A 14,550-nucleotide genomic window follows, 5' to 3' on the forward strand; every position below is an offset into this window, starting at 1 on the left:
TTCAAGGTAAGGAAAGAATAGTCATGAGAGTTGTGTGGGCTTGTGTGCTGTTGCACTAGGAACTTGATGAGCCTTTTCAGATAAAATGAAGAGGTCTTCCCCGCACCTGCCCCCAGCTGGCACCTGCTGAGCTTAAAACTAATAGCACGTGTTTGAGGATGACAGCCAGGAGTCTGGTCCAAGAATTGTCATCGGGCTCTTATCAGTTAAATAGCAGATAGGTGGTTCCATAGATGGCTCTGTGAGTTCATATGCCTGGCTTCATACAGGCCGTTCAGAAAAGGGAAGATTTAAACACTAAGTCACAGACGAGCTGCCACTGGGAAATTTTTTAGATAGAGTATATTTACTCGTGACTGTGATGTTCAAGAAAATGTGGTTGCATAAAAGCTATTTTGAATTTAAAAACAGAAACAAGAAAACATAGATGTTGCTAGAATCGAATAAGAAGTATTTTCCAGGCCCTGTGTGAACAAAGAATGGGAACAGTCTTCTCATGCTGGGCGTCTGGAGTGAACCATTGGAGCCTTGCAGATACTGGCTCCAGTCACTCTAGAATTAATAGTATTGTGTTTTCACATTTCTAATTCAAAATGATCACCGTCTTCCCAGAAACATGCCCTTTGATGGAAGCAAAAAAGAGGATATATCAGGGAGTCAGGAAAAAGAGCCACACTCCTCATCCTCCCCTGTATCTGAATTTTCAGACGCTTGGCATTCCTCATCACTTTATGATCTGGTCATTGAGGAAACCCTCGGCTAACTATTTTCCTCTTGGGTATTGTTCCCATGAACATTTCCTTTCTTTAGGTCACATAACTAAGGATTTGCACCAAGGATGAAAACTGGTCCTATGCCAGGGTCTTGTAGGCCCAGCTTCCCTAGCTGGTCTCCATTGGCTCTGCCTTCTTTTCTGACTGGCAGTTGGTTGTGGTCAGCCTGTCACAGAGGCATCCAGTTAGTCTTAGAGAAGCCAGCAGCTCCACACCATCAAATCTGAAATGTCTAACTTAGAAACATAGCTAAGTCCAGCTCATGAAAACAGGCCCATTTGTACTGTTCATCTTTGGTCAGAAAAAAGTCCCAAGTAAGCCCACTGTTCTGAAAGCATACAGAGCAGCCAGCTCCTCATAAATTTGAACTCAGTGCAGTGAACAATTGCTGACTTTCCCAGTGTTTGAAAATTACCAAAGAGATTTTAAATTATTCAGTGATAGTCTTGAGCAGTTTTGTTTCTCAATAACACATAATAGATGCTCAATATACATTTGCTCCACGATTTGTTAGTAAAGACTTTTTTTTTTTTTTTTTTTTTGCGGTACGGGGGCCTCTCATTGTTGTGGCCTCTCCCGTTGCAGAGCACGGGCTCAGGACGCGCAGGCTCAGCGGCCATGGCTCACGGGCCCAGCCGCTCCGCGGCATGTGGGATCTTCCCGGACCGGGGCACGAACCCGTGTCCCCTGCATCGGCAGGCGGACTCTCAACCACTGCGCCACCAGGGAAGCCCCAGTAAAGACTTTTGACTAGCCATAACTAGAATCTGTTTCTGTTTAGCATGTAAAACAATCACCTAGAAAAGATGGGATCACCCTTTGTCCACTGTTGTCAACATGGCTTCCTGCATTCTCCCTCCATTCACCATTTATTCATCCAGGAGAGTATAGACTGGCACGCTGAGTCAGGCCTGAGTGATGGGGGCCTGCTTCATTCACTCAGCCAACGTTATTGAGCATCTGCTCTATGCCAGACACAGTGCAGTTGCTAGAACTATCACCCATTCATGAGCCACTGTATCAATTTGTACTTTGTAGAAACCCCACTTGGCAGAGCCACACTAAGCAAAAGCATTCTGGAAGCTCATGGCTAAGAAACCTGACTTTCACGCATTTGCCTTTAGACCACTGGCTCCAAGAAGTGAGTGGTATAGCAAAAGTTAGTCATTAACTTACCTATGAGGACAAGCAGAAACCTTGCAGAGGAGTTTATACTCAATGGGATTTAAGCTTGAGAAAAAACTAGCAGTAGAGTTTGCTGTGTGGGCCATACTGTGGACAGGTGCCTTGAGGACCCTAAGGTAAGTTAGCTTTGTACGTTAGATGCTGGCTCCTTTCCTGTAGGAATTCACAGTCAGCAAGACAGGACAGGAAGCATCTTCACTACCACATTGTCAAGTTGGGGAAGCGGGGTTTTCAGGCTTGGTGTTTGCTGAACAAAGCCTCTTAAAGAGTAGTTATAGAAAACAGAAGGAATTGTAGAAAGTGGTGGGTCTGTTGTTGGGGAACCCAGATTTAGACAGAATACTGAAAAATGCAGAAGAATAAATAGCAGAGATCACAGAAAAGGGGATGAGGGAGCGAGGAGAAAGGGCAAGTGCAGAGGCAGCGCTGAGACTACAGGGCAGTCGGCCTCGTTCCCCCAAGGCCCTGTCTAATACAGTGTTCCTCCCTCCCTTCCTTCCTTCCTTCCTTCTTTCCTTTCTTCCTTCCTAAAATGCTGTGGAATGCTCACCATGTGCTAGTCATTATGTCAGGTGCTGGGAATACACTGGGGAACATAACATAGTCCCTGCTCTTAGAGAACTTATAGTCTTAGATGTGAGACACATTAAACTAATAAATATATAGTTACGAATTGTTATAAATATTGTGGAGACAAAGAACGGGGCGGGGGGAGAGAGAGAGAGAGAGAGAGAGAGAGAGAGAGAGAGAATATGAATACAGGGAGGGGATCTCATTTGGATGGGAAGGTGGGACCGACCCGAAGCCTGAAGGAGGTTGTCAGTTGAGAAGAATGTTCCAGGCAAAGGGAGTGGCAGATGTGTCCAGCACAGGACTGCAGCTGGTGAGAGGAGCACATGCTAAGGTGAGGGCCTGGTGACTGAGGGGCCTGGTCGGCAACAACAGAGATACAGGGTTCTTTCTGAAGGGCATTGGGACACATTAACGGTGTTTAAACAGGGACCACGCATGGTCTGGTTTACATTTGTAAGAGTCTGTGACCGTGCTGCACTGTTCAGTTGTGGCCCTTGAATTGCAGGGTCCAGGGAAAGTTCAGCAGCAGGCCCACCCGTGAGCACCATGAGCACCCATCTCTCCTCCCCTCCCACCCCCGGGCGCCCTCATTTGCCCGCTCACAGGGCTCCTGTTCGGCAGCAGCTCATGCTGTTTCCAGTCACCCTCTGAAGCTGACAAGGCCTCTGCCCTGTGGGGTCTGGGCTTTCATTTAAAAGCACTGATTTAATCACCATCCCTATCTGTAGGGCTGCTGGGGGAAGAAAATGATTTCAACAGCTGAAGAGATTCGAAGGCACCCTTAGCTCTCAGGTGACCCAGTACCTGTGACTGTCCATCATGAAAGACCAGAGGGCCTGGGAAATGCTGAATATGACCTTGCTTTGAATTGCCTCATGGCATTCCTGAAGCCTGGATAAAAGGTGCTTTGGGAGCTGTGGAGACCTCGATTCTCTCATCATTATAAGGGTGGTCTCTGGTGTCCCAGGTGCTCATGGGGTGTGATTAATCTGGTGTTCTACCAGTAGCCTTTGTTCACTGGCTTTATTGTTATTTTTTTTTACATCTTTATTGGAGTATAATTGCCTTACAATGGTGTGTTATTTTCTGCTTTATAACAAAGTGAATCAGTTATACATATACATATGTTCCCATATCTCTTCCCTCTTGGATCTCCCTCCCTCCCACCCTCCCTATCCCACCCCTCTAGGTGGTCACAAAGCACCAAGCTGATCTCCCTGTGCTATGCGGCTGCTTCCCATTAGCTATCGACCTTACATTTGGTAGTGTATATGTGTCCATGCCTCTCTCTAGCTTTGTCACTGGCTTTACTTTCATTTCAGGGAAATATCGAGCAGCAGACGAAGAAAAAATTAATCCAGCTCCTTACTTAACTTGTGACAGCTTCCCTCATGCCGTGGACCACATTCTGCAGCATCTACTGTGAACCATTATGCGAATCAGAAGCAACTTGAAACGCAGCTTTTCATTGTCTGGAAAGAATCCCTCAACAACTTAATGACAGACAGAGACCACTCAGCCCTGGTCACCATTTAACCCTCTTTTATTGGGCAGTAATTAGAAAGAAAAGTATTGATTTGCAGCAAGACACCAAGCCTGGCTAATCCCTTTTGTTTTTTTTCGTAAAAGAAGATGAGATCCAAAGAAAGGGAAAGCTGAGATTTTGTGCCATTCCTTTTAAAATATTCATCAGGTTAGCAGCGCTGGGGAAGAGTCTCCTGCAGGGAGCCTGTTCTCTGCTGTCTCCTCGCTGGTAAATTGGAGGGGTTCAGACTCTGAATAAAGTTGAATGGTGTTTTTTAAGTTATAAAGTACTGCATTGAAGAGTGCATTAGGCTGTATGTAGTTTTAATATTGAGTTCAACTGTGAAATCCATCAGAAGTGCCAAGTAGGGTACAGGACAGAAGAAGCAGAATAAAATGTCCTTTAGCCCAAGTGAAGGAGTGAATTTGCTTTAACAGATGTTGAAAACTAGATTAGCTACTGTATTATTCCCAGCACGGGTGACTTCTTTTTCTCTTGGTTAGCCAGAGATGAGTAATTTAAATTTAGAACCTGGTTTTAATTTAAAATAATATTTCCATTAATAACCTATTCATTGCAGATACCTATTATACTGTGTAACAGTTGTGTTGGAAATTTTATGTAAAATTAAAACTATCAGTATTTTACAGATGTTTTAATTAGACATTGTTATTAACAGGAACAGTGCAGAAACTAAAATCAAGCCTTTAATGTCTTATAGACCATGCATTTTTGAGGCTAGTGTCCACCCGGGTCCTATTAACTGTACATTTGCAAGATTTCATTATTTTTGCCTCTGACACTATGGGAAAAATCTTTCAGAAGCTATTGGGACAGATTCAAGCTTTTATGTACTTGGTTACTATGGCTGTAAAATGAAATTTCGTCTTGCAGCATGGATCCTTCTTCTCATGTTAAACCCACCAAAATGAAGGGGACTAAATAGGTAATGATTTTCTTAGCGCATTTGCATACTGTGATGATCCTGGGCCTTTGCAATTGTTTTACTGGGCTCTTGGGCACTGGATTATTAGCTTGTAATTGTCCATTATCATGGTGCTCACCTTATTGAAGCACACAGCAGTGTTAATGAGCTTTGGGTTTTGATGCTTGTTTAGAGATCAGCTTGGTCTTGGATGGGAGGGAGCAAAGCTAAATAAGTGGCCGCTTCCTCTACTTCTGGTCGTTTGGTGAACACTTTTCTTGTTTCTGCAGATGCCCCAACCTAGTCCTTACGATCCTAGAGTGCAGAAGACAGATGTGCTAGGGCACCACCCCAGATCAGGAGGAGGGGTGCAGTGACCGGGGCACAGAGCAAGGAGCCTGGCCAGCACTTCCCTTCGGTGACCTGGGGCAACTCCCCTAGCCACTCTGCCTCCTTTGCCTTCTCTGTAAAGTGGAGATACCCCACCACGTAGGCTTGTTGTGAGGGTTAAATGCACAACCCATATATCAAGGACTTTAAATAGAATCGGACGAATGTTAAGTGTTGCCTGTTTGCAATGATGACACAGATGTAGCAGGAGTACCTGCATATAACAATCCGGAAAAAGTTGGTAGAATTCATCTCTACAGTCAGTTCAGTGGGGAAAGTCCTCCTGAGAATTTAAAAAAGAGACACATTCTACTGCATTTAAATTCCTTCAGGCCGGAGCCACACAGAAAGCCCAGCATGGAGGCAAGAGGGGCTGCTGGGCGTGTTCACCAGTGGCCTGTTCCCCGGCACCTGGGTCACTGATTCCTTGGCCCAAGCGTTATCAAGGGTTTGCTAGCTGCTGTGTGCGAAGTGCCTGCTAGGAAATAAACATTTAAGAGAAGGATTTTGCCTGGAGGACCCTTACTAGGTGAGGAGCTAAGGAGAATACCCAAGGCAGCGTGCAGACTCTGTGTCTCCCTTCTCTGTGACGTGGTCCTGACCACAGGATGGAGTGAAGTGTTCCCTCCTTCGTGCCATGGAGCAGTTGTTAGATTATACTTAGGTCTTCAAATGTCTCTTCTCCCCACCAGACAGGACTCTGTGCTACAACACAGATGGGCACTCAGGCCGTCACCAGACAACTCAAAATTAGCTGTAAATATTATAGGAATTGAATGCTAGAGGGTATAGCTGTGGGTAGGGAGGAGAAAATGTTTCATTTTAGACTTGCTGCTCATAGGGGAGGCCCGTTAGGCACTTAAATAATGGCTCTGATGCTCTGGAGACACGTTAGAGCTAAAGCCAAGCTGTAGACATCACTGATGGGCGAGTGGCAGGAGGGGGTAATCCAGCTGCGTGTAACGAGCCAGTCAAGAGAAACGGCTGCTCTACTTTCCTCCATTCTCGCTTGGCCCTCTAGGCCATTAAAATCTTAGTTGGCTATTTTATTTACTTAATAAACATTATATAGGACTTTCTAACTGACCTGTCCACGGTATGAAGTTCGTGAGGATAAATAGAAATCTTGGTTTAGGTCGAGGTTACTGTAAACATTCCCAGCTCAGCTGGTTGGTTTGCCTTGGGCTTCATGGAGGAGATTGAATAACCGAAGTACGTAAAGGACTTTATTTTCCAGCCATTACATTTCAGAGGCTGTCTTGTGGTGCTGACCCGAAGGATAGTGTTGGTGCCAGCTTTACTATAATCCTGTCGTGGCCCCAGAAAAGGGACCAAGTGAATCTTATTTATGACTTGAAAGGGCATTAGAGAATGCCCATGGTCAGGAGGCGGTTATTGGGCATCTCCTGTGAGCTGGGCGTGGAGGAGGGCGAAGGACCAGTCTGGTGGGGAGACAAGGTTGTTGCACCCACTTCACTCTCACACGTCCAGAATCAGCTAGTTCTGCAGTGTCTCTACCTACCCACCACTCTACCCGAGCGGAGCGGATTGTAATGCCTGGAAAGGAGAAGGGGGCTGGCCCACCTCCCTAGTGACGGTTCCATCAAACACCTGCGGTTGTGGGTATCAGAAAGTGCCCTGGAGTGACTGTCGTCACCTCACTCTTAACCCCACACTGAAAAATTACAGGAGTGAGTTGGACAGGAAAGTCTATGTTCAGTTGGTTTGGACTGGTGGTGGTTCATGTTGGATGAAACTGAAGTCCTTGGGCACCTATAATAAAGAACTTTTAAAACTGCACTAATCTATTTCATTAAAACACTTGCCTTGGGCAGCAGAGTACTTTGTCCTGTTAGCAGTTGTTTGCATAGAGCCACGTTTACGTTATTGAGTTTCTTTGACATAAGTCAAAAAGGCCTTTCCCGGCGTAAATGCACAGGGCCTTTGCTGAGCTGACTTTGTGTTACACCAGCCGTCAAGACCTACTACCCAACGCATGCTGCTGTCCTTGAGAAGCGAGGTGCCAGAGCACCAGAAATCGTTTATCATAATTCAAACCGCATCTGTTAAGATGAAACAGATTTTGATACCTTTTTCCTGTGTTTAATGTCATACACATCTCAATGCCTGTTTGTTTCACTGGCTGATGTGCCTGAGAAAACCAAATATTTATTTTAAATTATTTATGTATTTATCTTTGGCTGTGTTGGGTCTTCGTTGCTGCGCACGGGCTTTTCTCTAGTTGCGGCAAGCGGGGGCTACTCTTCGTTTTGGTGCACGGGCTTCTCATTGCAGTGGCTCCTCTTGTCGCAGAGCACGGGCTTTAGACGCACGGGCTTCAGTAGCTGTGGCGCATGGGCTCAGTAGTTGTGGCTCACGGGCTTAGTTGCTCCACGGCATGTGGGATCTTCCTGGACCAGGGCTTGAACCTGTGTCCCCTGCATTGGCAGGCAGATTCTTAACCACTGCACCACCAGGGAAGTCTCTCAAATATTTTTAAATGCCCTTGGGAGTAAATCACTAAGGAAGACAGCAGAACGTAGCTCCAACTCCTAGATACGTATCTTCTAGTTGGGAAATAGAGCTATCTTCAGCTAGTTCTGGCCTCTCCAGTTCGCCACAGTCCCCCACCTCTTCCTTGTTTTCCTTTACCCATGTGTAACTATATTCCAGGTTCCTATAGCATTTGAGTTATGACCTCTGCTTTAGAAGAAAATACCACATGTGGAATTAGGTTCAAATTTCCACCAACAACTAACGGGCCAATCTCCTATATCCCTATAAACTTAGATATACTTTTAGTCTACTTTTAAAAAACTAACCAGAGGCTCTAAACAGTACATTAGTCATGTATTAGTTGATCTCTCTCAAAACCCCACTAAAAGAAGAGGGAAGGAATAAAGATGTTATAAACCAACAAGGACAACCCACAAGAGAATGGTAGAGAAGACAGCAGTGGATGACAGGGTTCAGTAATTGAGGAGATGGAAAGAGGATGATGGAGTGTTGATAACTAAAATCAACGCAAAGAAAAAAACCAAAATTCATCCTGTAGATTATCACCTCAAAGACTCAAGGCTTGGAGACACTGGGTAGAGTGGTCGTGAGGTGTGAGGCAAGGTTGAGAAGCAAGGAATTGGTTCAAAGCTGGGAAAGTGGCTGGAGCCCCAGAAACCCTCCCCACCCTGAGCAGCCAGATACGCACCCTCAGCCAGGCAGGAGAGGGTGGGGGGGTTACGCTCTGGAGAAGTGGAACTATGAACGTTCAGGCCTTGGAGACACTGGACATGGTGGTGGGCCAGGCTGAGAGGCAGGGCTGAAAACGGGATTAGGGAAATCTCTGCTTGTTCTACAGCCATTGTCTGGTCCCCTTCCCCTTACAACCAGGACCAGAGAGCGTGGGAATGGAGTTGAAAGTTAATCTGATATGTTTGGCCATTTAGAAGACAGTACTGATGGATATCGGACAGATATGAAAATGTTGCCCCAAAAATTAAGAATAAATACTTAGAAAATTAAGCAAATGAAAAAAATGAGGCAGTTATTAATTCCAAGAAAGACAAAACTCAACAAGGAAATGTAATCCTAATCCACTAGTTGGCTCTTCATTAAACAATGTACAGTGAACAATATCATAAAAATATTGATTATTGAGTTAACCTAAAACTGTAGTAAAACTTTGGGGATGATCAGGGAAAGACGTGTGTGGTAGGGATGGGGCAAAGGGCTGAAAAGGCTATATTTCATTTCATCCAAAGCAGGAAGTCATTAGATGATGTATAAAACTGATAAGAAGCCACCCAAATAAAGGCATGACCTAAAAGCATATGCGTGATCATTTGTAGACAAACTTTCCAAGGAATGAGGAGAGAAGGATGCACTATGTGACTGAACGTACAAAGGTGAACTTGGAGATTCTTAAAAGGAATGGAGGGAGGATGTGGAGGTGGGTTTTGGAAGTGGAAGGTTACCGGTATGTGCTGGGAGGGATGGCCAACCACACTTACCTGAACGGAATCAGGAACTCCAGAGCAGTAAGCTAAAAGGGCCCAACCCTATTGTCACAAAGCATGCTGTCCACGGGAGCCCTCCTCTGCCCCTCTGCCTGTTCATTCTTAGGTACACATATAGCGCACACTTAACCTGCTTTCCAGCCACAGCAAATTAGCTATTATTGAGGTTCCATCCACTTGAGATTTTATGAAATCAGAAAGGGTGGCAAAGACCGCAAGCAAATGGACTAACAGCTATAAGAAATGTCAGCTGACAGCCTGACAAAGAAAATAACCCAAAAGCACAGACGGCAGATGTTGGAAATTGAACAGCACAGCAGTCTAGGCCATTGAGTTTAGAGACCTCCGTGTCTGCATATCGGCAGTGCTCACAGGGTACTACCTAGTGACCATGAAGAAGTTTCAGCTGAGCTTCTACTAAGATGAAATGTCTTTTTGTTTCTTTTAAACTCATTCAATTTGACTACATTTTCCATAAAATGATATTTTAAGAGGCATTTGAGAATATTCTGTTCAAAACAATCAAAACCCCAAATGTTTTTGTTTAAAAGGGTGAAATACTTTGGACTGTTTAGCCCAAATGTCCCTTTTCCTGGAAGTGTTTTCTTCTCTGGAGGAGTCTGCCTTGCAGGGATGAAGAAACAAGGCAAGGGAGACAACAAAAGGTGACCATAGGAAAATTCTAAGCAGGGGGAGGGGTGGCATTACTTAGTGGAAGCCTTCAAAATTCACCAGGAGTTGAAAGTAGATGCCTCAGATTGTGGGTTTCTGAATGAGATGTTTCTAGCTGTTTCCAACCCCGTAAGGAGATGGGGAGGAGCCTAAGCGCAGGGAAGACTGTTCTAGAAGCTCAGGTATCCCATCCTAAGTTTTGGATCCAATGAGGAGCTGTGGCAATGGAAAGAGAAGGGCAGAATACACGGGATGTGAGATGTGAAGATGTTATTAGGGGCCAGAACTCAAAACACTGCAACTGGTAGGTAGTGATAGTGGGGTGCTTGTTACCACTGCTATTAGCTCATCTCCAGAGGTGGGCCAGTGATATTCCTGAGTGGGGCTAGTCTGGTAGGGGTTTGCTCTGCTGATAAAACTGACTGGAGTCAGAATCAGGGAGAGCAGATGAGATTCAGAATATTGTCAAGAGAAGGAGGTGCTGTTTCTCTTCCTTGCTCCCACCCTTATCCACCCTTGAACTGTCAGCTGTTAGATGGTCTGTCAAGCTTAGCTTCTGATTGGCTCCCCAAATTAGGGACCCTCTGCATCCCAACACAACTTTCCTTACCACATCTTTTTCAAAATGAAAATGCCAGGGCTTCCCTGGTGTCGCAGTGGTTGAGAATCTGCCAGCTAATGCAGGGGACACGGGTTCGAGCCCTGGTCTGGGAGGATCCCACATGCCGCAGAGCAACTAGGCCCGTGAGCCACAACTACTGAGCCTACGCGTCTGGAGCCTGTGCTCCGCAACAAGAGAGGCCCCAATAGTAAGAGGCCCACGCACCGTGATGAAGAGTGGCCCCCGCTTGCCACAACTGGAGAAAGCCCTCGCACAGAAACGAAGACCCAACACAGCCAAAAATTAATTAATTAAGAAAAAAGGCTGCAATAGTAAGAGGCCCATGCACCGCTGTGAAGAGTGGCCCCCGCTTGCCACAACTAGAGAAAGCCCTCGCACAGAAACGAAGACCCAACACAGCAAAAAGTAATTAATTAATTAACTCCTACCCCCAACATCTTTAAAAAAAAAAATGAAAATGCCAGTTCACAAATGAGGAACACTACAAGAAATTATTCATCTAAATTTTATGGGATCTCATTGTGAGAAAAGTCTCCGTTGCAAGACCTCATAGCACACATACCTGTAATTGGAATCTTCAATATTTTGCTGACATCGACCATGAAAATATATATTTCCAAAATGGTACAGTTGTCCAAATTAATCCAGTCTTCAAGAATAATTTTCTGTTTTCTATTCCAAGCATAATGTTTTCTTTCACTTACACTAATTAATGAGGAGGCCTCTGTAGTTGTCTTTGTGGCCAAGTCAGGGTAAATGTGATTTCACACAGACTCGAACTCACTTTGCCAGGCTGAGTATCTCTGAGTCAGATTTTTTGCTGAAGGCTTGGTGTGGGCCAGCACATCCAAAAAGTCAGCAGTGGTCACTGTATCCAGCTGGATCCCAGGTAAACTGCTGCTCTCTAGACAAAAACACAAGAGGAACAGCACAACAGTCTACCTAATGGTGATCAATGCTCTTGAAACATTGATAGACCTTCTTTCAAGACAATGCACAATGCAGCATTCTTAACGGTTAATGCAGCAACGGGCGAGACTGACGAGGGCTGGGGAAAAAGTCTTTAATGTGCAACTCAGCCCCTGAAGCCCATACACAAAATGGGACTTGAATGTATCATTATGACGTGTTATTTAATATTTACATAGTGCCACAAATGGATCCAGCCCAACATAGTGTGCCAGCGAAATAAAAGCCCGAGCCCTAAGGAGTTTATCATCTGGGGGCAAAGTTGATCCGAAACAGAACGGCAGAGGAGGAAGGAGTTGGGTGCAGAAGGAGGATTTTTGACCAAAGAATGAGTGCCAGTGTAGCAAGCCACAGAGAACAGGGGCAAGGTGCCACCTGCTGGTGAAAGCCCCATTTTTAAAAACAAATTTCTCTCCCGGAGCACCTTGGCTGTCATCCTCACCATACCTGACTGCTGATTTTCAAGGGCATTGAAGATCTTCCTCACAGGCCGCATGGCTGCTTCCCTGCAGACTAGCTTGATGTCCGAGCCCGAGTAGCCCTCCATCTCCTGAAACAGCCGCAAACCCAGCCATTAGGCAGCAGGCAGAATGCTGGTGGTGGTTACATTCTTACAGGCAGGACAGGGTGTCAGAGCCCCTGTTTGGATTCTGTATCCGTCACCCATGGACACTATATAAAGATTCCCAGATAAATAGTGTTTAGGGGGAGAGAGGCTGCTAACGTGTTTGGATAACCTAAGGATCTGGGCCACAAACAACTTCCTAACACCATCCAAACGTAGGTGGTGAGATGCTGGTGACGACTGGCCCACCCAAGCCAGCCTAATGGGGCCCTTGTGCCCAAATTCAAGGATGGCAAAATTTGGTAGACACTTCTGTTCTTGTCAATAGGATTATAACCTGCCTTTAAGGAACCTCAGAGAACATCACATTCAAGTGTCCTCTCAAGGAGGCAATGACAGCAGTGGGCATGGGGGTAACATGCTTTTCCTTTTGTGAAAGACTTGCATTTAATCATCACAGCAATCCTCTATGGCCTGTTACCCATTTTACAGATGAAGAAGCTGAGGCTCAGAGAGCAAGTGACTTCCTTGATGGCACACAGTTAATAAGTGGCAGGGCCAGAATCTGACCGTAGGTCCTCTGAGTCTAAACCCTATTCCACTTTATCACAACTCTGCTTGAATGTTCCCGAGGGACAAAGAGCTTGGTCTTTCATGAAGGAGAGGCCCGTTGCGCTTGTTGGGGCAGCTTGGATCTTTTCTAAGTGACTCGAGGCTCCGAACAGCTGAGAAGACGGTCACGGGGCGGGCCCCGGGCCTAGGCGCCTCCCCAGGCAGCTCACCCTGCTTAGCAGGCTGTACTCCAGCTCCGCGCGCAGCTCCAGGGCACAGCTCCTGCTCACGGGCGGCAGCCAGTGGTGGATCATGGCCTGCCTGGCCTCCTGGCTTGGGAGGTCCACCAGAATCCTCTTCTCCAGGCGCCGCAACATGGCACAGTCTAGCTCCCTGAGTCACGTCCAAAACACAGGAACTGGTTGGGGCAGTAACTCACTTCTTAAGCAACAACTATATTTGAAGAACAAATTTAGCAGGAACCAATCCTGCATCTTAACTGTTACTCTACATCTATGTCTGAGTGGGTAGGACCATTACTTCATGTTGTTTGGGAGAAACAAATGGTTAAAAAGAAGAAAAAAAGAAAGGAGAGATAGGGAGGGAGGGAGGAAGGAAGGAAGAAAAAGAGAAAGAAAATATACATCCCCCAGATACCTCATGTGAAGGAGGTAGTTTTAGGTGACTTAATTTGAGGGGGAATAAATGCAGCTAACAGCAACCAAACGTGAGCATTCCCACTGCAGTTGTAACATCAATTATTCAACCTGACCCTGCCAACGAGTACCTTATTCCTGACATAACTTGGGCACTCTGGGAAGTGCGCTAATTCTTCAAAAACTCTCGTATTCTCTGGAGTGAATGACTATCTCACTCCATTGCTCTGGTGAAGTAACGTGTGAATGCTCCTTCCTGGCGCCCAGTGCAAATGTGGCCCTTTGAAACACTCATTCCTGGCCTCCCAAAACACTGTCGGCCAGGTTTATGCACTTTGCATCTGCAAGCCATTTCCTTATATTTCTTAATATAAAAATTTCAAGCAAATAGAAAAGTAGAATAAAACAACAAATATCCACATACCTACCATCTTGATTCAACAACAGTTAACATTTTGCCATATCTGCTTCATGCGTATTTATCTATTCTTGTTAAATTATTTCAATGTAAATTACATCATGAAACCCCACCCCCCAATGCTTCAGTATGCATTTCCCAAAAAAGGGACATTTCCTTATATAAGCATAATACCATTATGACACTAACAGAATTCACACAGATTGAATAATATGTCTAATGCCCATTCCATAGTAAAATCTCTCCAATCACCCCCAAAATATCTTTTACAGTTTTCCCAACCAACATTCAATCAAGGATTATGCACTACATATGATTATGTCTCTTAAATCTCTTGTAATCCAAAGCAGTCTCCTTGCCTTGGCCCCTTTTTGAATAGGTAAGGCTAGTTGTACGATGTCCCACATTCTGGATTCGTCTGATGTTTTCCTCATGGTATCAGGTAACTGGTTCCTGTATCTCCTGTCCTCCAAGATGGAAGTTAGACCTCAAAGCTTAATCAGAATCAAGACAAACATTTTTGGCAAGTATATTTCATAGATAATATGTTTTCGCATTCATTACATTGGAATCCAATGTTGGTGTGCCTCACTGCTAGTGATGTGATGTTTAATTACTGAGATCATCTGGTGACCACAGCTCTCTTCACTGGACGATCTCTCAAGCATCTCTTTGTAAGGGGTAAATATTCTACATACAGTACCTTGGCACC

The 14,550-nt window shown here is 45.2% G+C and overlaps 2 protein-coding genes across 4 annotated transcripts in view; one reads left to right on the plus strand and one right to left on the minus strand.

Moving 5' to 3' along the window:
• Positions 1-4,701, plus strand: part of HDHD2 (haloacid dehalogenase like hydrolase domain containing 2) — a 38,059-nt gene extending 33,358 nt beyond the window's left edge. The window contains exon 7 of the mRNA XM_065889745.1: positions 3,854-4,701. Within this exon, the coding sequence (XP_065745817.1) occupies positions 3,854-3,957 (104 nt within the window). The 3' untranslated portion in view covers positions 3,958-4,701. The remainder of the gene's footprint in view (positions 1-3,853) is intronic.
• A 6,636-nt stretch (positions 4,702-11,337) lies between these two features.
• KATNAL2 (katanin catalytic subunit A1 like 2) overlaps positions 11,338-14,550 on the minus strand; it is a 53,696-nt gene continuing 50,483 nt past the window's right edge. For 2 of the 3 annotated variants that reach the window (XM_065889766.1, XM_065889765.1), the window contains 3 exons: positions 12,995-13,157; positions 12,095-12,197; positions 11,338-11,582 (listed from right to left, as the gene is read on the minus strand). In XM_065889766.1, coding sequence (XP_065745838.1) covers positions 11,443-11,582; positions 12,095-12,197; positions 12,995-13,157 — 406 coding nt within the window. In that variant the 3' untranslated portion in view covers positions 11,338-11,442. The remainder of the gene's footprint in view (positions 11,583-12,094; positions 12,198-12,994; positions 13,158-14,550) is intronic. The other variant, XM_065889767.1, reaches the window with a different exon arrangement.

Source organism: Phocoena phocoena, chromosome 13 (genome assembly GCF_963924675.1).
Source record: "Phocoena phocoena chromosome 13, mPhoPho1.1, whole genome shotgun sequence".
NCBI lineage: Eukaryota > Metazoa > Chordata > Mammalia > Artiodactyla > Phocoenidae > Phocoena > Phocoena phocoena.